At 33.9% G+C, this 16,079-nt stretch overlaps 1 protein-coding gene across 1 annotated transcript; it reads right to left on the bottom strand.

The window, feature by feature from the left end:
• Positions 1 to 5,191: 5,191 nt before the first annotated feature.
• LOC105420500 (cell number regulator 2-like) lies at positions 5,192 to 10,130 on the bottom strand. The gene is made up of 4 exons (XM_020664224.2): positions 9,752 to 10,130; positions 9,555 to 9,626; positions 7,606 to 7,818; positions 5,192 to 5,616 (listed from the first exon to the last, which is right to left on the bottom strand). The coding sequence occupies exons 1-4, from the start codon at positions 9,960 to 9,962 to the stop codon at positions 5,537 to 5,539; spliced, it is 576 nt and encodes a 191-aa protein (XP_020519883.1). The 5' UTR covers positions 9,963 to 10,130; the 3' UTR covers positions 5,192 to 5,536.
• Positions 10,131 to 16,079: the final 5,949 nt, after the last annotated feature.

The following is a 16,079-nucleotide window of genomic DNA, read 5'->3' as shown; positions in this document are numbered from 1 at the left end:
CAAGTTTTTGATTGCTAGTTCTATCAGTCGGACTACTAATCTTGCCTCGTCTTAATAAATTTGTCAAAATATATAAATTCTTTCCTTTTTTGGTATATTTTTCATATTTTTTGTATTAATTTTTCTTATCCCATCGTTCTTGCTTATTTTTCTGTGTATTTGGTTTTTTTTTTTAATTACTTTTTGTTTAAATCATACTTTGGGCAGTTTGATGCCCATTGACGACCATCATGAGGCAGCCTTGGTTTAGTTGGACTAGGGGCTCAAGTATTATGGTCATTGGAATTTGTAGTAAGGGATCATGATCATAGCGAGCTCAAATAACAATTTAAACCGAACTATGTCAAATCACTGTGCTAAGCTAGAGGTGTTGTTGCCCATGGTTATGTGGATGATAATTAATCTAATCTGCACTTGACTATCTTAATTGAAATTAATATACTGTAGACAATATTATTTTGTTAGTAGTTTGGTACGTATTTTATATAATGTATAATACTCAGTACTTTTTAAAATTATTTCCAGCTATTTCTTGCTAAAAACTTATGAATATCATCAAATTATTCTGAATAAAATAAAAAAAAATTTCAAAAAAATAAACTTATATATAAACTTGCCTATAAGCTTATCATAGGTAACTTTGTAATGAGCACTGTCAAATATCAGATAATTTAGTATAAAAAAAAATTTCAAAAAAATGACCTATAAGCTTATCATAGGTAACTTTGTAATGAGCACTGTCAAATATCAGATAATTTAGTATCAAGATTAATATTATTGAAACAATGAGTTATCTGTAACAATGGATACATCCAAACATACCTAGTGTGGTGCTCCCTTTCTCTCTTGCTGTGTTACTAAAACTTAAAGAGAGAGGAACACATTATTGTATAAACTTATATCTATGAACTGGAAAGATCAGATCCATTTGGCACAAACCAAGTTAGAGGATTAATATGTATGTTTTAGTTCAGAGGTGGCAGCGAGAAGAACTAAAATGGTCTTATTTTTTTTTTTATTTCTCATTGCCTTTTTACATGATGAATTTGACTATTAGTAGTTCTAGAAGATTTTATCATGACCCATAATAATTGATGAAGAGTGATTCCATACTTTGGATGAACATTGACATTAGAAATATTGTAATTTACTAAATTTTAAAATCTTATTTTTTACCAACTTCTCATTGGTCTTCCCAAGTTTCTCTTACTTGGCCGAGAACGACCCGGAAACACGTCAAATTAATGGCAAATGGATGAAGGCATGTAGGAAGGTAGGTTTTTCAAGCGCAAATTATTGGGACTTCTAAGGTTTTGACCCCTAAAATGATCAATTTTCTTTTTAGCTCGTGCTTATTTTTTATTAAAAATAAATATGAAGAGACTATTTGCTTTTAGTACAAGGATGTTATAACCATTCTCGTTCATCAAATTTCAAATCAAATAGTTGCAAATATAATTGTGACTAAAATCAAAGCACGATAAAAAAATTCTTGAACTTTGTGACACACCCTAAACCATCCAATTCGACATTTAATGACTACGATGAATTGTGACCTCCTTGTATTAAAGATAAATGATATCATAGTATACATTTCTTTTTTATTATCCACCAACTTATGTGCCCTAATTTTAGTTTTCCGACCTTGTTTCACTTGAACTCTATTAAAGCCCTTTAACCCCCATTTGTTAAAAATTGGAAAATTAAAATAGTCAAAATCTAAAATACCCAAAATATCTTTAGAAATTAAAAATCCATAAAATTCGCAAAACCTTAGGGTGCCAAAATTACCTCAGATACCCCTAAAAAACGACAAAACCTCAAACGCCAAACACGAAGAATTAGATTGGGAAAATGGATCAAACCACCCGAGTCAACCTGGATCAGATTGGCCCTTTTCATTTTGGATCATTAGGGATTCCGCTTGCAGGTGCGCTTTTCTTCTCGTCTTAGATAAGCAAGGCGCGGCTAAATTCTCTGCAAGGAACAGTGTTACATCCTCGGATCGGATCTGCCAGCCGACCGATACAGAGAGGGTGGGCATCCATGTAAATGGAGGGCCTAAAAGGGTTCGCTACACCGGCCCGGGACTTCCGAACCTATTGTAAGCGTGTGTCGCGCACTCCAGTAAAACATGGAGGGCCTAAGAGGGTTGGCTACACCTATTGTAAGCGTGTGTCGCGCAGTCCTATAAATCAATTTGTTTGGGTTTCACTTGTCTGGTTCATTGGCCTTTTTATGGTTTGGATTTCAAACTAATACGGAGCACACACACTGCACGAGAACCGAACAAACAACAAGTTGTTTCTTTGTCATGATCTGCAACTGTCATATCTGATAAGAGCAAGACGTGTATGCTGTAAATCTGATCGTGCCCGATTAGCTGGAGTGATCGGATTGTGATCAAAAGAAAAACAAATAAAAGATGATTTATTAAAGTTTTTGTTTTGTTCTTTTTATTTTGTTAGAGTCCTTTCGACTCTTTAAACACGGATTCAACTCTTCATGCATGGACCCCACGACCGACGACAAAATAAATTCTTATTTTAAATAAATGGACAGTCCATTTATTTAAAATAAGAATTTATTTTGTCGTCGGTCGTGGGGTCCATGCATAAAGAGTTGAATCCGTGTTTAAAGAGTTGAAAGAATTGAACTTTTTTTTGAGGGTGAGGTTTCTATAATGTTTTTGTTGTAAAAAATTCTTAGGATTATCTTAAATCGTATCTAATTAGAAAATTTTATATTTCAAAAATCTTGAAAATGGACGATCTAGATAACGTTTTCCAAGATATATTATTTATGTTATTCAAAATCTTTTTTTTTTTCATATTCATACATCTCGATGTCGAGATAATCAATTAGAGAGTTTTTCATTTTAAAACAACCTTTCAATAGATTTTTGAGGTGCATCTGTTATTCAAAAACTTTTTTTTTTTCCATGTTCATACATCTCGATTTTGAGGTGCATCTGTTATTCAAATTTTTTTTTTTTTTTATATTCATACATCTCGATGTCGAGATAATCAATGATGTGGTTGGTAGTGACGAGGTTATCTTGAGTGTGAAAAAAAAAGAATGAGTAAAAGTTAAAAAAGTAAAAAAGGGAGGATATTGTAAAGGCGTGGTTTTCTTTTAGCGTTAAAAAGAGGTTTACGTTTACATTATCTTCTTCCTTATTTCTTTTCAGCTACGTCAGGTGCCATCAAAGTCTCGATTCTTATGGGATTGCGATACTCATTGACAATGCATCACGTTTTGTGAATGTGCTCGACACCGGGTACTAGGAATTAGCCGATTCAACGAGAGCGAAATCTCCGAGATATAGAGATTGAAAGTTTGAGAAAGCAAGTAGAAGAATTGACCTAACGCTTAGATGCTATTTTTTAGAACCTGTTCCATATGCACGCTTCGCGTCGAGAATCTCAAACGGTCTGGGCACTACCCCTAGAGCTAGAGCTCGTGGCACTGTCCTAAAGATGGTATCTTTGGACCAAGGGGTAATTTTGAAAAAAATAAAAAAATACAGGTTGACCGACCAGCAATGTAATTTCTGCCTATAAATAGAGCATTTTGTATTTTCGATAAAGTTTTGAGTTCGTATGTTATAAAATATTGAGAAGGTGCCATATCCTTCTCCCAACTAGTCCACTCATTAGATGTCAAATTTGATGGATTAGAGTAAATCACAAATTTCAAAAGAAAAATTTGGAACATTGTGTCTATTCAATGACACTTATACAACCATTCATTGATATTTAAGGGACAAGACCTTGTAAAATGGTAAATGGTCTCTTTGTATATTTTTCCTATTGATATTATGTAGTCAACAAAATTTACCAGTTTATACAATGTCCTCTACTAGAGGTGGCAATTGACCTGGACCCAGACCTGATCCTAGACCCAAGGGGTAGACTCGATCCGGCTGTGGGTATGGGTCCAAAAATTGGATCCAGTGGGTCAGGTTTGGATCCAAATCTTAGACCCAAACACTATTCGGGTCTAAGTCTGGTAATACTTTTTGGATCCCAACATATAAAATATAGCTAAATAAATAGATATTTTAATTTTTAGATCCGATTCGATAGGGTTAGAGTCCAAGTCCTATACTATATTTTTGGATCTGGGTCTGTGTCCAGGGAATTCGGGTCACCCCTACCGACAACCTCATTGGGAAGCAACGAACAATAATTTCGAGGTATATCAAGCGAATTCGGGTCAAAGCAACAAAAAATAATATCGAGGTATATCAAGCGAATTCGGGTTAAAGCAACGAAAAATAATATCGAGGTATATCAAGGGAACAATACAAGATGGTTAACAAGCAAAAAATCAACAACAAAATGGCGCAGCGAATCCGAGTATAGGGCAATGAACATTGTTGCTGCATGGGTGCTTGGTTTATAGTTTTTTTATGGAAATTGGTGCACCCGTTCAAAGTACATAGAGACTAGAGACTGATAACCAAAGGACCCGGTTTCAATGCGGCCCAACCTGCAAATGTAGTACTACAGGCCTCTTAATAAATTTATTTTTGAGATATCCTTGTAAACATTTGGACCATTAGCTTCTATTGTTTTTAGATATTCAAGTATTGGGAAAACTTTACATCGATCATCTCAGCATGAACATTATGGTTTGGAACAAATTAGGATTTCAAGCTTCTACGAATAGTGTAAATTTGTAACGGATTATCAAGACCATCGCCCATTACGCCTTAAAATAGTGCATATTTGTAACAGATTATCAAGACATTACACCTTAAAAATAAGTATTCATAGATCCGGAAGATCAGTACTATTTTTTGAGTTTAAAATTTTATTGTTGGTTTTAGAAATTAATTTTATCCTGAAGATCAATACTATTTTTTGAGTTCAAAAATTTTATTGTTGGTTTTGGAAATTAATTTTTTAGAAATTAATTTTAGAACCATTACGGAGATTTCCGCTGCCGAAAGTACTTTTCAGACGAGACTTTGAGGTGAGGCTCTATTAAGTTTCATAAAGCCTAACCCTTATAGAAACTTCATCTTTTATTATTTATTTACTATTGTACCCTGAGAGTGAGAGTGTGTTATGGTCAACTGTCGAGTGAATTCACTAGCCTCTATGAATTTCGTGTTTGATATTGTCCCACAAAAGCTCAAAGCTGGTGATTTAGCCATTTGGTGATTTAGCCATGAGTCCACATGAGTATAATTTGTCCACTTAAGTATTAGAAGATTAGGAGAAGCACACAAACGCGTGCTCACACACACAGACCTATCACATGTAAACACCAGTCTTTCAAAACCCAAACCGGTTGGGCAGATTGTTCACCCACTGAACCTTGTCAGATTGCTAAACAAAATAAAATAAAAACTAGAATAGGGGTTTATGTGGTGGGGATTTAAAAAGAATCTTAAAAAACAAAATAAAAACTACAATAGGGGGTTTATGAGGTTGGGATTTAAAAAAAACCTAAAAAAATACTAGATAAATTAAAAAAAAAAAAATTTAAAAGGGGCTTCAGGGGTTTGGATCTTGAAAGTCATCATCTATCTTGTCATACCTTCTACCATGTTTGGTGGAGCCCTGACTACCGCAAGATTTGGCCTCTCCATGTTCCCATGCCAACCTTCATGCATCATTGCAAAAAACGAAGGTTAACCACTTGTACCATTTGCATATATAATACAAGAAGAAAAACTTCATGATGTGTTCTAGATGCACCTATTTAAATAATTCATTTTTTAAAAATCTACTTTAGAAATGGACTTCAGTGCATTCATTTTGTAAAAATCTAGTTTAGAGAAATGGACTTCAGTGCATTCATTTTCTAAAAATCTATTTTAGAAATGGACTTCAAAAGTTAAAAGTTGAAATTCGTGAATATAGTGGTTGAGATTACTGACCTTTAAAATTTTAGATCTAGACTAAAATGGAATTTTAGAAGAAGACGCATTTGAGAAAGTATGTAGCCTAATGCACCAAAATCGATCCACAACCTGATGTTCAAAGGGTCACAATATACATTTTTCATTATAAATGATAAAATGTTTATTGCAAAAAACGTGCTTCTTACTAAATACTGCTACTCTTTTTAATAAGAAATATAACTAGTGTAGATCGAATACTAAATAATATTGATAACTAACGGTCCAGAAAACGCACAATCTTGAGGTCCAGAAAATATACTATTTTCATAACAAATTTTTTCTAGTGAATTTTTAAGATTCTCCTTAGGAACCCTTGTATTAAAAAAGTCTTATTGAACACGCGTACCACACAAAAGAAACTAACAATAAGCGCATATGTGCTCCTTAAACCGCATGGGGTTCAATCAATGTTTACAAAATTGAACTGCAACGGTTAACCAGACATGGACTCGAAACGATTGAACCGGCCTAACCGGTAGGCTGATTCAATCGTTCTAATCGAGCAAGTCTCGGGCGGCCAAAATATTGTTGAAAAAAATAAAATAATGCTTAAAAAAAAACACATTCAAATGAAATTTAAAATTAATGAAAAAAAATAGATTTTAAAAGTGAGTATTAATGACCAAAATAATTTTTAATATTTACTATATTATAAAAAATATTATAAATTGTATTATAAATCAAATTCCTTATTTTTAGGATCTGTATAATTTTTTTGAAATTTTATTTTAAAAATATCAACCGATCACCAAAACCGCTTGAAACCAAAACCGGCAAGGGGCCGGTCCCGATCTAACCGAACAGTTACCGGTTAGATTGCCCAGTTTTTTTAACAACGGGTTCAATACCAACCCCAACGTAGTACGCTGCTACTCTATATGACAACATCCATTCAGCCTGAAACAAAACATAAAGTTTTGGAAAGTACACCATGTTCCATGTTCCTCACAAGTAGTAATAAACTCCTGTGAATCAAAACTTGGTGAGTTCAACTCGGACCCGCTATATTAACTCGGACTCAGCTGGCCAGCGAGTCTAGACTCTAGAACGAAGACCATGGAAACCCGTTGAGTCTCACTAGTTTTCATTGCTTTTGTTGTAATTATATTGAAATCTGCTTAGTCTCTGAAAGACCTCAGTCCAGTCTAAGTTTCTTGACTCAGGCTCGGGACCCTAGAGTCTCCCACTAAATATGGGTGATATGTCAACCTCTGTTTTTTACAAGGTACGGTCATGATGTATGTAACCATACCGTTTGCGAGCTACACACGTTGCAGTATAAAATCCTTGTATTGAATTGCATAAAAGAGTATTTTTTATTTCACTTATAAAAAATACTCTTTTATTTAATTCAACACATCTGCACTGTTCCATTCTCAAATTGTGTAAACAACCACGTGCTTGCTTCTAAAGATGTTAAAGAACACAAAATGTAACTTTTAGAAACTAAAAAAAAGGAAAATTAAGTCCGTACCATTTTATTTGACGGTTATTATGTGATGGTCCAAAAATATGCGATATTTTTGCAGAAGTCCTTGTCCCCCATAGATACACATATATATATATATATATATATATATTCAAGTTTACCCACAGTCTGATATTTTAAACATGGGGATCACATTTTATGTATATATATATAACAAAGAAAGCAAGGAATAGAAAGTGAAAAAAAGGAGTTAATTTACCTAATGACATTTGAAAGCCCCGGTAGTTGAGCTCACGATATTCTTGACACAAGGCACAAAGCTCGCAACAACAATGCACTAAGCAGTCCCCACATGGGGTTTCTTGGAGGTAATATTGGCCCCTCAACTTGGAGCGATAGAAGCAGGAATAGCAACACGCACATCCGGTCATATACATCAATATCGCGTACAATGCACCACTTCCACCACATGCTACATATATGAGAGAGAATTTATGTTATACAAATGGTCAAATTGATTTCTCAACCTGTTACTTTCATAAGCATTTGTTTAGATTCATCTCTCGTCATAGTTTTCTGAATAATTTAGTTCGGACACACAAGACACACACAAAAAAAAGAACAAGGAAATTACTAAATGGGCCAATTTTGGCTAAAAATTACACGGAAGGTCGGATAAAGGATGTCATCTTCAGACTGTTTTTTAATTTTAATTTTAATTTTTATATTTTTTGAGTTTTTCGATAGTAGGGTTGTGCCCTAGTGTGAGGATCAGTGCCCAATCCATAAGGCAGTATGAGATTGACATCCTTAGACAACCTTATTTATTAACAAACAAATGAGCTGATGTAGTCTGAGGATGCCAACCTCAGACCACCATGAATAGCACCAAAGAGGGTGATCCAATAATGGGCAAGCTCGGACCGTCTCTAAATACTAAACCAAGTCAGTCTTTGCTGGTTGAGGAAGTCAACCTCGGGCTGCTTTGAAGAGTACCACAGAAGGTGGTCTGATGATACTAACATCGAACCAATTGAGTACTGCCCCATACATTAGGGCATAGCCTTACTATAGAAAAAATTAAAAAAACAAGTCGTCCAAAGATGATACCAATGGGCAATTTTGGAAAATTTTAAAAACCTTAGGTTGATTGACTTACTGTGTGATTTTAAAACCAAAATTGGGTCATTTCGAATTTTTGCATTTGTTTTGTGTCCATATATAATTCACTATTTTTTCTATATGCATTTGGGGTATAGTTTTGATATTTTTCTTAGTTTTCGACAGGGGTAATTACATGTACTTAGGAGTTATTTCATTATTTTCGGGTATTTCATTATTTTCGGTATTACTTGTATTTCATTATTTTCGGTTATTTCATTATTTTCGGTATTACTTGTTATTCTTATATTTTTGTTAATGGAAAAGGCATTTTGTAGAACTTGTATCCCTTGACAAACTATTTACATGCAAACTTGCGGCGATCTCTAAGCAAGATCAATTCAAATTCATGCAAAAAGAGTCACGTCAATCTCTAAGTGAGATCGACTCAAATTCATGTGAAACGAGTTAAAATTGAAGAGGACCACTCAAACTCTAGGTTTAAAACTATCTCATATTTTTGGAAGGGGCATTTATCTTGGAGCCTTTGGAATGGGACTTGGATGGGCTTTGGCCATGGTGGCCCAAGTTCTTGCCCTAAGAAACAATTAGAAAGCTCTTGGGGTCTGCTACGGCTTGGGATATGTTTCGGCTGGTTTTGGAACAATCCTAAATGGTCTAGGTTCACTTGGCTTAGTGTGATCCTTAAAACTCACATCTAAAGTTTTTAGGAATTCCCTTGGAAAAATGAGGGTAAGGTAAAAAGTGGCTTCATTTTAAACAACTATGAAAAAACAAACACTTTGGGATTATGAGAAAACAGAGTTATATTTAAGAAGTTACATAGTTACATAAAAAAGACGACCCTAAGTATAAAATTTCCGAACACAGTTTCCACCGTTTGTTGTCCGAGATAAATACTTTGCAAAACTGAATAACACTAATGAATCTCCCCAGTGAAGGAATGGTGATGGGTGATCTAATACTAAGCAAAGAAATTTATCAAAAGCTAATAGTCTTTATTTATCTATTTAGTTGTTTATTAGTTATAAATAAAAAATGAAACTAATGAGGGAGAAATCAACAAAAAAAAACAACTTGACTCACATGATGTTCCTCTATCGATTATCTCGACGATCTGACCAAAGGTAATGCAAGGGCAGCAACATGTTAAGCAGCCTGAAACAATGAAAATATGGTAAACAAATATATAGAAATTTATTGAATTTAAAGAAAGAAAAACGGATAGAGAAGAAAATTTCGAATCAAGAGAATACATATATTTATGTCGATAAATAACTTACAGTTTGCAGGATCTTCACAACAATCGCAGAGACCGGTGGACCAAGGCAGTGGATAGCCAGTGGGAGACTGAACCCGAACCTGAACAATTTGGATTTGTTGTTGTTGTTGTTGCTGCATTTGCTGTTGGGGAATGACGGTTATGTCGGACACCACTGGAGGGGCAGAGGGTACCGGTAGAGATGGTTTTTCCTCTTCCATAGGAGGATACATTGTCTCTCCAGAAGAGAGATGTTAGAAAAGCAGGAGGGGGTTGTGATGGATTTGAAAAGATGGGCAACCAGGCTTGAGAGTTCTCTAAATGTTGCAGAAACAAAGGTGAGAGACGAGAAACAGCAGTCAAGTTTTATGTTGTTCATGAGAGAGAAAGCAGTTACGTTAGAGAGAGAGAGGTTAGGTTTGGATAAGTAGTGGAAGTGGCATCCTTTCATCACTTTTCGCATCAAATTGCACCCCTTCTATCCGACCGCTCAAACAAAAAGGGAAAAAGTTTATATATGGTTGCAACCTTAAAAATGTAGAATTACATATTCACCTCAAAAATCCATAAGAAAAGATTGTTTTAATGTTGAAAAAACCTCTAATGGATCATCTCAATAAAATGATCTATGAATATGAAAAAAAAATATATTTTGAGTCTAAAAAATAGTACATCTTGCAACACATTTTTTAGACCGTCCATTTTCAAAATTTTCATATGTTGATAGATCTATTTGATTTTAATTATTTTTAAAATTAAAAATTTTACAATTAGATATAAAAATAGATTTTGAGATAATCTTGATAATGTTTTACACCAAATGTAAATATAATTTGGAGGTGCACCTTAATTGCATTGTTTTAGGTTGCAACCTTATAAAAACCACACCTAACAAAAAAAAACACCATGTCTTGGTCACTTTCGACTCACGAGTTCTCGACAAAGCAAACAAATTTAAAATGTCAAATCTAGACATTTTAAAAAAAAGAAATGATCCTATAGGACTTTCCCCCACCCATGTGTGTAAGACCCCAAAGGATCACCATTAAATTTGACATAGATCTATAAAAAAGTCAAGTCCTACACCCATGTGATAACTTTTCTAGAGATTTGCACCAACTTTAATAATAATCCTTTGAGATCCTAGACACATGGGTAGGGGAGAGTTCTATAAGATCATTACTCTTCAAAAAACTATGGCAAATAGCTTCCGCTTTTTTTTAAGCACATCTCTTATGCAAAATTAGAGTTTGGAGGGATCATAGATTTCGAGAAAATCTCAAAATTAATGTCTTAACCGGTGAAGCTCTTAAGCTCAAGCCTGATACGAATTACCTCATAATAATGTTTATAGTTTCTTTTTTGTGTTTCTTTTGTATAACACAGACTAAGAGACGCAAACCTAGTCATTAGGGCAGCAACATGCTGGGCTAGTGCTGGCCTGAGCCTATGGGTGGTTGTTTGGGACCAGTGCTGGCCTGAGCCTATGGGTGGTTGTTTGGGACCTTTGGATATGTAAATTCTTCTTTTGTTTGTCCATGTCTTGATGGCCTAGGGTCGTCTTGGTGCATTTTTAGAGACCATATCTTGGATTTTTACATCCTCAAAACCTCTCATATCCAACATTTGCTCATTGCAAAGTAACACTTGAAATAGCAAAGTAACACTTGAAATGAGTAAATGCATGGTTTTGGGAAACCTAGCTTTTGTATTGAGCTTGTGCTTCATCTTCTTTTTCTTTCTCACTCCTTGTAATAAAGATTACTATTTTGCATGTGCATTGCTCGTGATATGACTCACTATATATATATATATATATATATATATATATATATATAGCCATCACCACCATCGTGATCATTAACATTAAAATATATAAAAGTATTTAACAAATATGATCATCATAATTATCAGTGTAGAAATGTACTAAAATCTTTTTTTATCAAACAAATTCATGAAATTAAAAAGTCTAATTATATTTGTTCACTTCGTTTGTAGTACAATATATTGGTTTTTGCAATGCTTGTAATACCAAATTTAAAGAAGAATTAGAGCCATTGATGTTGGCCTTTATTCTAAAAATTTATTTCTGTTCTCCAAATTCTTTAGGAGTGAGAGTAGAGTGAATGAGGAAATATAGTTTTAATGGGAGTTTTAATGTGGGAGTTTTAAGGCACCTTTTGGAAGAGATACCTTAGATAAAAGTAGTAATAGGGGGTTTGAATTTTTTATGGGAGAGTTTTAAGGCATATTTTGGAAGAGATGGGTTATATGAAAGTAGTTACACGAAGTTTGAATTTTGATGGGAGAGTTTTAAGACACATTTTCAAATAAGAGAGACACGTGTCATAATAGAGCAGGTTCTCTTCTCGCTTAAAATGTAGTAGATAAATAGATATAAATGGATTAGAGAGAATGAGGAAAGAGAGGAAATGAATGAGAGTTGAGAATGTCCATATCCTACATTTTATATAATTAGTGGTAGTTATGAGACGTTTGGAAACTACTATTTATAGATGTACCTTTTCAAAAAATATATCTCTTTTCATAGTGGTAGTTATGACTAATTTAAGGATGGGGAAGAAATGAGGGGTCTTTTGGTGGAAAGGTTTCTTTATAATATTCATAACTACTAATCACCCAAAAAAGAGTGAGTTGAAAAGGGAGATGACACTTGTAATTATAGCTAAACTAAGGATGGGGAGGAAATAACGAATCTTTTTGTGGAAATGTATCTGTGTGATTAACTATTAACAACCCAAAAAAAAAAAAAAACAAAGGCAGATAACACGTGTCAGTAGCGCATATCCTCTTAAGAGAGAGATGACATGTATCATAAAAATAGAGCAGGTTCTCTTCTTGCTTAAAATATAGTAGATATTATTCTATTGTTATAATATTTTATAACAATGATTCCTAACCCATATATGTGTTAGATTTGGTGATAGATAAAACTATCGCCACGCCGATATTTTTTTCATAAGATTGAGGGTATTATGTTAAAAAATATATATACTTTTGTAGGGAATAAGAAAAAAAGCCTAGTGATCTCTATAAAAAGGGTTCATAAAAGACATAATAGTTATCTCTTTTTGGGGGCCACATTCTAATAGATTATGGGAATGGATCACCAAATAAGAGAGGAGACTCCAAGAAAGAGATATCGCCTACTGGAGAGGCAGTATTCCCATGGGGTTTTAGGTTGGTTACACTATCATTTTTAGAGAGAAAAAGTCTTTTCACTGCTCTCAAGGTGCTCTTTTTAGCAACAGTATAGCAGTGGAAAAGTTGAGGATGATCGACAGTGTTTCTCGATCAGGAGAATGGATTTAGAAGAGAAGTTTGATGAGGTTTTTGTCGATGTCTAGAGAGGCATATATCCCTTGTAACCCAAAATCGTAATCTTTAGTGAGATAGTGGATTTCTATATGCCAAGGTTGTGGACGTAGTCTTATGGGGTGAACCACATAAACTACGTGTTTTTACTGTATAATTTTATTTTTTACTTTGTTTCTTGCACTTGATATATGGTTGTATTCATCTATTTTGTGTTTAGCCAACTATGTACATGTTATTGGGTGGGATCCCAATTTTTGGTATTCCTATTTCTGTGAGCCAGGGTTCCCGAGGACCCTACGGTGTGGCTTAGCCTAGACATTGGGTATAAATTTCAAGCTTGGCGCCGGGCCCATGCTTCAAGCCTAATCTTTATCATGTATAATCAAGCAATGTTTCCTTTCACATCCAATAAATAAAATCGCCATTTAACGAACATATATTGCTTCAAACTATTTAGAGAAAAATGTATGAAATAACGCTATTTATTTTTAGTATAAGGAGGCCACAATCATTATTGACCATTAGATGTAAAGTCAGGTGATTGGAGATGTATCATAGACTAGGCTCAAAGTCAAAAATAAAATTTTTTGGATATCGTGACATACTTTATTTTATTGGATTTCACATCCAATGGGAAAGAGTAATTGTGACATCTTATACTGAGGCTTAATATTTTTAATAGTATACAATCCCTTTTTTAGACGGTTAATAGAACAGAATGGCGGACCAAAATTTGAGTAGTCAACTCCAATTAATTGAAAAAAAACTTTGACGATGATGATGAAGACAATTCCAAATTTAAGCCCAACCCCTATGTGTTTAACATCTGAAAACTGTAACATACACAATTAACTAGGTACATTGGTATATAGCACGTAATCGAGGAACAACCGTCCATCGGCTATTATCGAGCACATGCGAAGGACAATTAAAAGGCAGTTACTTATCATGGCTTTCAAGCAGGCATCGTTAATCTAACAATTACCATAAGCCATCCTTTAACAGATGGAACATTATTTAGTACTAGCCATGTTTATATCCTTATTCACCAGTTAAAAGCACCAAAAAGCTTTAATATTTTAATCAAATTTACCTTAGATTCAAACATCACGGTAACTTTAACCTTTTCATTTCATTTTTTCAAGTCAAATGGGATTCGGGGTTGAGAATGGGTTGGATCGGATCCTGATCCCCGGAGATCCGGATTTGGATCCAAAAATTATACATGGGATCTAGATCTAGATCCAAAAACAATACATATTATCCGGTTCTATATACAAACCCGATCGGATCCATAAAAATTATTTTATACATTAGCTCATATCTATAAAATATTATATAACAAAAAAATATTATATAATATATGGAAAAAGTTTATGTAAGGTTGCAACCTTAAAATGTAGAATTGAAGATGCACTGAAAAAGTCCATCGGAAAAGGCTATTTTAATGTTGAAAAACCCTCTAATTGATTATCTCGCTATCAAGATGTATGGATATGAAAAAAAAAAAAAGACTATGAGTCCCAAAAATAATGCATCTTGTAATACATTATCTAGACCGTCTATTTTTAAGACTTCCACATGTTTACAAATCTACTTGATTTTAATCATTTTTAGAGTTTAAAATTTTATAACTACAAATTAAAATAGATTTTCAAATAATCCTAAGAATTTTTTACACCTAATTACATGCTATGATAAAATTTAGAGGTGCGCCTTAAATGGATTGTTTAAGGTTGCAACCTTTATAGAAACCACACCCGTAATATATATATATATATATATATATATATATAATATTTTAATAACTACGTTGGATCCAAATCGGATTCACTTGTACCCAGATCCGATGCAAATTACTATTTGGATCCAAATTTTGCATTTGAATGCGACCGTTTGTATCAAAATCTTGAATCTATACTCAGATCCGAATAGGGTCCGAAATTTGGGTTTCAGATCCACACCACGTATATTCTCCACCCTAATGTGATTCTATGAGGGGCTTCCAATGTTACATATTAAGAAATTAATGCTGATTGGTTATTGTTTTTTCTTTTTTTATTTCTAAAATGCCTATTAAGGTTAACAACATTTTTAGGCACCTCTGTTGCCATTATTTCAAGAAATAGTGGCCAAAGTTAACATTAAAAAGGTGATATTTCATAATAGAATAAATGGAAGGCTTTAACTATAGGAGGTGACTCACTGAATGTGATCAAATGGTGCATAGGAGAGCAGAAGATCCTTTGGGATTTGGATCTATGTTACTGCAAGTTTTGGATTTGGCTAGACCATTCTCCATTTCCTTTTGAATGTTTACAGGGAAGACTGGCAGATTCACTGGCCAAGGGGGGTGCTTTTTTTTCTGAAGCTATTGTCTCTAATAATGTAATTTCCTTCGATTAGTTTTCAATAAAGTTAGATAACTTCTCTTAAAAAAAAAACGATAGGAGGTGGTTTTTATGCGGTCAAGCCCACATAAGTAGAAATGCTTGCCTCTTAATAAATCTATTTTTGAGATGGATTTTTTGACTTAATCCATCTTTAAGATGGATGCTTAATACTTTTTGAATCGCATATTTAGTCATGCAGTCCAGCCCGCATGAAACAATTTTCCTTACCGTTAGCTTATCATTATTATTATTATTATTATTGTTAACAGCAATTTTTATTAGATATTGGAGCAAAGCTCCTAAGTTACAATAGTGCAAGATGAAGAAATAGGGAGGAGCACTCCCTAAATCCAAAACTGACCTATCCTAACTCTCGAAAGTAACACATCAATCCCAGAAACCTCACCGACCCTACATCAATGGTATCAATGCTTTAGAGGCCTTGATTCACACGTCAAGATAAAAATATACAGATTCATAAATAACTAATCAGTGCACGATGCAAATATTTTCACAACGTATATTGCATGGGCATTTATTCAAACTAGTAACAAAGGAAGAGAGAAACAATAAGAAAGAAGAGAAAAATAAAAGCCCACAGAGAAAACAAGGTGAAAG

The sequence above is a fragment of the Amborella trichopoda genome, chromosome 4 (assembly GCF_054954075.1).
Source record: "Amborella trichopoda isolate Santa Cruz 75 chromosome 4, AtrichopodaSantaCruz75HAP2 v2.0, whole genome shotgun sequence".
NCBI lineage: Eukaryota > Viridiplantae > Streptophyta > Magnoliopsida > Amborellales > Amborellaceae > Amborella > Amborella trichopoda.
Note: the sequence above shows the minus strand (reverse complement) of the source record. Positions and strands in the feature narration are given on the sequence as shown.

Excerpts from the sequence above, each read along its gene's own strand:
- LOC105420500 (XM_020664224.2), bottom strand. The coding sequence starts at position 9,962 with ATGTATCCTCCTATGGAAGAGGAAAAACCATCTCTACCGGTACCCTCT. Across the intron at positions 9,627-9,751 it reads TTGTGAAGATCCTGCAAACT|GCTGCTTAACATGTTGCTGC; the intron begins GTAAGTTATTTA and ends TCATTGTTTCAG. Across the intron at positions 5,617-7,605 it reads GGGCTTTCAAATGTCATTAG|GTTGGCATGGGAACATGGAG; the intron begins GTAAATTAACTC and ends TGATGCATGAAG.